General features: G+C 30.8%; 1 protein-coding gene across 1 annotated transcript; it reads right to left on the reverse strand.

The window, feature by feature from the left end:
• Positions 1–3,403: 3,403 nt before the first annotated feature.
• LOC103308972 lies at positions 3,404–3,739 on the reverse strand. The gene has a single exon (XM_008183363.1). The coding sequence runs from the start codon at positions 3,737–3,739 to the stop codon at positions 3,404–3,406; it is 336 nt and encodes a 111-aa protein (XP_008181585.1).
• Positions 3,740–9,684: the final 5,945 nt, after the last annotated feature.

Raw genomic sequence — 9,684 nt, forward strand, 5'->3', positions numbered from 1 at the left:
GGCATGTTTATGATGCATCCAATATAAAATGTTATTTTAAATGTTAGCTCAGTACTTCAATCACCAACACTAAATCTTTTGTTGGCAATTGATAATATACGGTCTTTAACATTAAATCTTAAAAGTATGAGAAATGAAAATAAAGAATTTGAAAATATTTTTGAACAAGCAGTTGCTTTATGTAAAAAACATGGAATAATTGTTCCAGATGTTATTCGTAGAAAAGTATCGACTCAAATTGATAACAAATCTAAATCTCAATTTTTTTTTTTAAATAAATTAGATGAAATGAAGATATCGGTTTATAATGAACTGCTTAATGATTTATTATCGGCGATGGATTCAAGATTCAATCAAGAAACTAATCTTAATTGAAGCCATTGCTATACTAAAGCCAACGAGAGAGTACTATTCCTTCGCGCATCCAAATGATCGAGCTCCGCGGTTTCGTACCCAAATTTCTCCCACTCTACCATCTAGTTGCCGCCGTAAATACCCCCACTCACTAAGCGACGACGGTGGTGGCAGCAGCGTCGGCGATGGTGGCGACATCGGTGTCGGCGGCCAGCAGTTTGGGAGTTTTAGTGGTGGGAATGCGCGAGAATGGACGAGTTTTGGTCGCCGCCCAATAGTACTCTCTCGTTGGCTCGACTATAGTCTGCTTCACATGGAAATAAAACCTGAAATGATTGATGTTTTGGCTAAGTTCTCAAATATATTAAGTACAGATCTAAAAACTGAAATAAACCTTTTAAAAAATTTGCCAAAATCTGATAAACCTAATGGTATATCTAGTGAGTCCATTTATTTTTGGCTTGATTGGCTGAAAACTAACAATAGTATTTCTACTTACAGTTGTTTTTATAAAACCTTACAATTATTTACTATTATCCCAGTCACAAGTTGTACATGCGAACGAGTCTTTTCCAAAATAACAATTGTAAGATCAAAACTTAGAAGTACGATGAAACAGCAACGATGCGATTCGTTACTGTTACTATTCACCGAACAAGAGTTGACAAGTGGGATAAACTTGGATTCTGTCATCGATGAGTTCAATGATTTAGAAAATAGACGTATGAATCTATAAATATTATATACTAACCAGTAACCAATAATAATTAATAAATAAGTGATAATAAAAAAATGTAACTTGTTTCTGATTTATTTTTTTATAATTAATATATATACTATACTCTGTCTATGTGTGTATAATGTATAATTCAAATTTTCCACGGGCACGCCCCGAACTTAAAGTCTGCGCACGTCTATGTCCACCAAAGCTGCTTTTTTACTCCACACATGCACAGTCAGCACGACAGCAACCACCTACACTTTTTGGGTCACGCGTCGTTGACTCCATCCCGATATCCGCACACCACCAAAATGCTTAGGGAATTCTTGCAATCCGCGGTTTCACCCGAACCAAAGTGGATACGGTGGTTGATTAAGTTTCGACAGAAGCTGTAGTACGCAGCGCTCCTGCCCTAACCGAGTTTCTAGGAGAAGATAACGAACGCAGAAAAAAATATAAGTTCTATAACAGGGTTATCGCGGTTGGTGAACCGAATGTCTTTTTCTTCTCCGTTCGCGTTTTCTGACGATCATTAAAGTAGGTACGACACTAAAACGACAGGAGGTTTACGTGGAACGAATTGAAGAAACGCAAAATACATTACACGATAGTAATATTATACTGTATAAAAAAGTCTTAAACAATCATAAAAAAAATAAATAACCCAACTAAATAATAATTATTGTATAATCGTCACAACCTAACCCGTAATATTAAGCTAAGATAAATGTAATACATTATTTAATAAACTTTGCATTGCACTTTATTGTTAATTGTTATCTAAACTGCCACACTGACCATTATGATAAAAATGAAGTCTCTATCGTCTAATTTCACAATTAAACTAAATAACTGTTGCTCTTGATTTATGAAAAATACTAACCGAAGGGATTGATTTTCGATAAACGTTCAAAAAATGTACTAAGCAAATCCACACATACTTTTCAAATTAAATTCGAAAATGTTTGTTAGGTTTTAAATTTTAATCCAACTACCTATTTACCAGCCATATTAAACCGAAAGAAAACTGCTATTACACGTGTGTTGAAATTTTTTATTCCACGATGTCAAAGCATAGGTCCTCGGTGTTGAAAAATATCAAAATCAGCTACAGAATATTGGCGCTGGTTTGTGGTCGATAGCTCAGAGTGTAGGTTCCGACTATGGTCAAACTATTAAATGCACTACACACTGCACTACGGAAGTACGGAATCATGTTTTTTCATTTAAACGGATTGATAAAAATGAAAAACGCACGAAAAGCCTTTCAGCCCCATAATTTAATCGTCATCGTGTTATATTGTATATAACATGTGACGTACAGTAATGTACAAGTCGACCGCATAGACCTTATACTAATAGACGGGACATACAGACGGGATGCGAGTGGGTTGTGCGGTCTTTCCTAGCGCTCCAGCAGTGATGCCATTCCTTGTGACCAAAAATATTATTATTAACACTTACCATATTTTATTTATTAATTCATTATTATATACCGCATAGACCAAACCCTAATAGACTTATAAATTATAATCAAATAGACTTTAATAGTTGTATTGTATTTTGTAAGTAGTAGTATAAAATAAGTTTAATGTATGCTTTTTATTTATTACATTATTGTTTAAATCATGATATAATGAATATAAACATAAAAAGGTAAAAATATATTTGCGTAATTAATAGGTACATAATATTCTATAATATCATTGAATTGATCAATTTATACTCAACAGTCAACAGTGCAGTTTAAATAATGCAGAATGGAATAAAATATAATAAATAATAATAGCATAATTCAGTCAAAGAAACTGGTCAATAATATATACAAAAAGTTCGTCAATATTTCTAAAAAAATTTAATTATAAGCTACATATTATGTACATATTAATTTCTAAATAAAATAAGTTTTGTAAACTTTTTTCTTATCGAGTTACTATTTTTTCTTTTTTTTGATGAAGCTGCATGGTGAAATCTTAAATTTATATATTTTAATATAGTGAGACTTATAATTTGATCTCGATGAGAATAGTTGCTGATCCAGTCAATGATTATTGAGCTCTTTAAAAATGTTTGATTTTTGATAAATATTGTTTTTTATTTTAAAGAAAATTTTTGATTTGATATTAGGCAAAAAACATTGTGAGCTCGAAAAACGGTTTCTGCTTCTTGGCAAATTTCAACAATATCTTGAATTGGTTTAATTAAGGCGTTATTTCTATCCTTTTCACTTTTTAATTTAAATATATGTTCCGAATCATCAATTAGATATTTATGACATATATTGCAGTTGATTTTTTTAAAAATTTTTTTAACAACAAAACCAGATATTTAACTTGTAACTTCATCTAAAAAAGGAGTTATCCTATGTATTGCTCTAAAATAATCATGGTCAGTTATATTTTTGCCTTGTTCACTCTCATTGCTTATAATACTATCTGGTCCTACTTGCACTACAGATATTTGTGTTGTATCAAGTATAGCAATACAGTTACCATATTGTGATCCACTTATTTCATTGTGAACTAATAATTTCTTATGTGCTGACTTAAACTGTTTACAGGAAGGATTGTTGTTGAATCCACCTCTCTGCCTAATTGAACTGAAAAATGTCTCGATGTGATCCTGTGACAGTCTGTAAGACAACTTATAAGACAACGAATACATATTGCTAAGATATGTATATAACTTTAATAAATTAGATAATGCACTAATAAGACCAATGAAGCCAGTTTTTCTACCTGAATCTACCACTCGTTTACCATTGGCCAACTTTAATCCTAATATATATTCCTTAAACTTAACAATAAAATCAGCATATTTCTCATATACATTTGAGTTCAGTTATTTATTGTTATATAACGTTTTATTTTCGCTTACTGTTTTGCTATTTTTTTCGTTTTCATGTTTCGTTTCATTTTATGTTTTAATAAAACTGTCGTTCGTTGCATCGCACAGTGGGGCAATTGACATCGAAAGCTGGCAAAAATAGCAATTATAAAATTTTACTTATCTTATCGAATTATTATATATATCAATAATGGAGTTCATACTGCATAGTTTACCGGTTTAGTGCACGTGTTGTGGCTTAAATTGATTTAGTTACAGCAGTCGTAATAGAAGTCCACAGTGTTACAGTGTAAATCCAACAGAATAATATTATTTTACATTTTAGTTTTTTTCTGTAACTTAGCGATTGTTTGTGTATTCAATTCAATTTATTATGGAACCATTAGCTACAGGTAAGTTACGTAACGTTTAATACATACGTTTTACCGAGTTATACATAATATTTACCTAGATAACTAATAATAATAATAATATATTTGTATCACGAAAATGAAATATAATTTAAGTTCACTTCCAAGGCTTTCCAAGCATTAAAAATTGAAAAATCTAATACTTAATAGAGTATTCTATTACCTTGTTAAAAAAAATGTTGCCCATATTTGCCCTATTTCGTGTAAATAAATTCTAACTGTGACGACCTATACCAATTTCACTTGAAAAAAATTGCTTTATTTTTTTTTTTTTGGAGGGAGGGTGAGTCTAGTGTAACTAAATATTTAAAGGGGTTTTAAGAAATCTACAGTATTCCCATAAAAGAGGAATATACAAAATGTTTAAAAAGTTTGGTAATAGTTATTAGATTTAATAACACTGATAAACGATAATATGATACTATAATTAATGAGTTTATTAAAAATGTTACCTTACAAACGTGTAGCAGTGTTATATGTTATTTTTCTGTGTATGCATTAAAATACACAAACAGTAATTAAAGCATTTCCAAACTTTTTGAACACATAATTTATGTACTATCTCATGTCTGTATTAATTATTGCTAATTTTGATAGTAGGTAGGTACCTACCTATAGAATATATTATGTTGATGAAAACAAACCTCATAATTAGTTTAAAAATGTTTGTATAGGAATGAATTCGAGCACTGTTTTGATATCCAGACAAAAATTATATGATATGATTAAAAGTTCTGGATGTGAGACTATTGATGAAAAATTTAATTTGATAAAAATCGAAATAGAAAAACGAGTGAAAAACTGTGAGCAAAATGATTTGAAAAAAAAATTGTCTTATTTCAAGTCTGAATATAAATCTCGTTGGGAAAAGGCACATAGAGTGGAAGAACGATTTATTATAGAAAATAAAAACTGGTTAAATGCTTCTATTAAATTTGTATCTTTAAATAATCAGAATAATCGTGGTCGTCCAGTAGTGGCATTTGAGATGAGTAGTGAACGAAACAAGCGGAAAATAACTCAAGAACTGAGAAATAATACGTCTGTTAATGTGTTAAGTCATGCAACACAAATGAGCTTAAGAGCATCGGGAGAAGTTGAAGCCGCAAAGTTACTGAAGGAAATAACTACCTACATCCACTCCCACACGTGCAAGTAGATATAAAAAAGTATTTAAGAAGCAGCCTGAACAAGCACCTAAAAAACTATCGGGTGAAGATGCTCTAGCTGTTATAGTAGATGCAAAGCTATCTAGACATCAGTACAATATTATTCGGATGAGTGCCCCAGATAAATTTCCATCATACAAAGTCGTACAAGAAAGTAAAAAGCAGTGTTATCCAAAACCAGAAAACATACAAGTAACTTCTACAAGCGCAGAAGTTTCTTTACAAGCATTACTTGACCACACAGTAGAACGATTATTTTTAGTGCAAAAGCCTGTTATTGTCTTACTCCAAGAAAATGAATTAGATAAGTTAATTTTGTATTCAAAATGGGGCTTTGATGGCAGCTCTGGACATAGTTCATATAAACAAGCTTTTTGTAGTCCCGAAGCCAGTGATTCGGCTGTATTTATTACAAGTATAGTTCCACTTCGCTTGGTAAACGGTGACCAAATTATATGGCAAAACCCACGTCCTGCATCAACTAGATATTGTAGGCCTATAAAAATTGAGTTTATAAAAGAATCTACAGATACATCTATAGCTGAAAAAGAAAAACTTCAGAGTCAAATAAATCAGTTAATAAATAGTATCGTGACTTTTGATAACAAATCATTTATTGTAACTCACAATTTGATTTTAGCAATGGTTGATGGGAAAATATGTAATGCACTCACAGATACGACATCAACACTTAAATGTTTCTTGTGTGGTGCAACATCGAAACAGTTTAATTTAATTGATGAAATGGTTAAACGAGAGGTAAAAAACTGATAATTTATCTTTTGGGATATCAGTTTTACACGGGTGGATTCGTTTTTTCGAATGTCTCCTCCATTTGTCTTACAAATTACCACTTAAGAAATGGCAAGCTAGAGGAGATGTGGAAAAAAAAATTGTTTCAGAAAATAAGCTAAGAATCCAAAAAGAGTTCAAAGACAAATTAGGATTACGTGTAGATAAACCCAAACCAGGATTTGGAAATTCTAATGATGGGAACACAGCCAGACGTTTTTTCCAAAATTCAAAAATATCTGGCGAAATCACAAAATTAGACGTAGAAATAATAGAAAAAATACATATAATAATGATAGTAGTAGCTAGTGGACACGAAATAAAAATCAATGAGTTTCGGGAATACACATATAAAACTGCAAAATATTTTGTTGAGAAGTATCCGTGGTATAATATGTCACCCACGATGCACAAGTTTTTTATACATGGACCAGAGATAATTGAATCGGCTTTGTTGCCAATAGGACTGTTGACTGAAGAAGCCCAAGAAGCGCGAAATAAAGATTTCAAAAGATATCGTGAGCATAACTCTAGGAAATGTTGTCGTGAAAAAACTAATTTAGATATATTAAATTTATTTTTATTAAGTTCAGATCCAGTAATTTCAAGTAAAAGAAAATTGATGAAGAAAAAAACAAAATCAATGCCAATTGAAACACTTGCATTACTAAAATCACCAGATGTCCGAGTCTCTCTTCAATATGCCAAAGATAGCGATGATGATGATGATGATGATGATGATGATGATGAGGACAACGATAATGATGATGATTATGACGAAGATAATGACAGCAATGAAGACAATGAAGACAATAACCATGACCAGTTTTAAACTTAAAACTTAAAATAATACATTTTTCTAATTTTGTTAATAAATTAAATAAATAAATACCGTATATACTTTATACCTTATGTTAATACTATGTAAACGACTTTGTATATGTCTGATGAACAAATATAAAAATAATATTAATTTTAGGAATATATTTTTTTACCCTATGATTTAATGCCAGCTTTCGATGTCAATTGCCCCACTGTGCATCGTTTTGTTTTGTGATAATTTAATATTACCGTTTACTGTTTACCGTATTGTTTTCTGTTATCTTTTTCAATCGTTTTTTGACAAGTATAACGTTATAATTTTATAATTTTATAATTATAACGTTATATAAACGTTTTCGAGCACTGGGAGTCTATTTTTTAGTTCACACTAATCATAGGTGAATACTTTAGTACACTAATCAATTAGACGATGATTTTAGTGCATTAACTACAATTCGTATTTTTGAATTTCATTTTTTTCTATCTTATATTCTTAAACTAATCACACATTGTCTAATCTTTTGTTTTTTAAACTAATAATTATTAGTGCGATATCTAAAATTATATTGGCTGTACTGTAAATTATATTGGTTTTATCAGACATAAATAATAAAAATATAATATAAAATTAAAAATACAATGATAATAAGATAATACTTATTACTTACCTATTACTTTTAAAGTCTTTCTTTGGCCTTTGCGTTTTCCTAAGTTTTTGAGTTTGCTCCTTAGAGTCTCTAGAGTCAAGTCGATAGCGAAATAGTGCTATTCTATACTTTATCCATTTTTTTTACGGTTATGGAAACAAAAAAAAAGTCCAAAAGTAACTTATGAACAAAAACAATTATTGATTGATTTTGTTCATAAGCATCCAAAATTAAATACCAAGAAGTTTGGACCTTCTTTTACCATGAAGGATTCACAGTTGTTGTGGCAAAATATTACCTGTACATTGAACCAAACAATTGGACCAAAAAAAACTTGGGTTGAATGGAGAAATAATAAGATCAGTAATTGTATATTAATTCTCAATTATTTACAAAAAAATAAAAATATATAATTTTATGTTAAGTGTTGTCAATACTTAAAATCAGCTGCAAAACAAAAAGTCCCTTCAAAATCACATTACAACAAGACTGGTGGAGGTGAAAAGCAGGATGAAGAGTGCATTGACCAAGCTGACGAACAACTTCTGGATATTTTAGGGCATACTGCTATTCATGGTCATGACACTGTCACAGAAAGTACTTGTACTGTTTCATTTTTGAATGACAACACTGGTAATGTTATAGCTACAACTTATGAAGTAGATATAGAGGAGTAGATTTTAGATAATATGCCTGCAGAAGAAGATAGTAATAATTTAGACTTCATTACTATTTCTGTAAATTCAAATAACAGCGATGAGCAAGATAGTACTGAAAAAGCAATGTAAATATTTATATTTATTATTATTTTTATGTAAGTAACACTATTTATTAAATTCAATTAATGTATTATTTTAAATATTCAATTAGTGAATCTGATCCGTTTGACCAATTTATTGGTACTGTTAAAAAAAGAAGTTTGGATAAACATTTTGAAGATATTAATTTACAAAATGCCCACAACAAGTAAGAAGTTTTTATGATTATTCCTCCATACATTTATATTTATTACATAACTAGGTATACGTCCCACAGTCCACATCTAGTGATTATACATTTAATAAGTTATAGTTCAACTATGGTTAATTTCTTAAGAGGACACCATATACACATGTGTTGTCTTCGTCCTACAAACATTATACAACATAACAAATGTTATGTTCACACTAATCCATATTACTCAATTATTTTTAAAACTAGAGCGAATTAACCTATTCTAAAAATGTAAAGGCAAGGCCATTAATATAGGTATCTAATTCAATTTAGAGGTTTTTATTGATATTTTGATTTTGAAGTAAGTAATCCGCTTGCGGCGGATCGGATGCAGTGGGGGTCAATGAGTCATCTCGGGTGAAAGTCGATTCCCGAACGGACAATTCGTCTGCGGCGGATCGGTTGCAGTGGAAGTGTAAGTCGCTCGTACGCAAGTAACTAGTCAGGTAGGCAATCCGACTACGTCGGATCGCAGACCATGCACCGGGCGTGTATGTCCGGTTCTTGAGTGTGTATGTTGAAATCGGAAATTCGGATTCTGAGTTTGAGTGTCTAGCTATCAGTCATTTCGGGTGAAAGTCGATTTCCGAACGGACAATACGCCTACAGCGAAAAGTGCTCGAAATGTAATAAAACTTATTTAAGTATACAACTTTATGCTTCAATAAGTATAAATATTTTTAAGTAAACATACTTTACCCATAATAGTTTTTAAGCACAGGGCTTTGAGTTACTTAAGTACTAATGTAATAAAGTAATAATTAAATCAAAAAGTACAGTTGTATATTTAATGTCAATTGTTTAATAAACTATATTGTTAGCATATTTGTCAAACAGATATTAGTTAAAACAATAGGAGCGCAGTTTAAAATATGTTTAGTCGTTACAAAAGAATGATTCTGAAGCAGTGATCAACAGTTATACAATTA

Source organism: Acyrthosiphon pisum, chromosome X (genome assembly GCF_005508785.2).
Source record: "Acyrthosiphon pisum isolate AL4f chromosome X, pea_aphid_22Mar2018_4r6ur, whole genome shotgun sequence".
Taxonomy (NCBI): Eukaryota; Metazoa; Arthropoda; class Insecta; order Hemiptera; family Aphididae; genus Acyrthosiphon; species Acyrthosiphon pisum.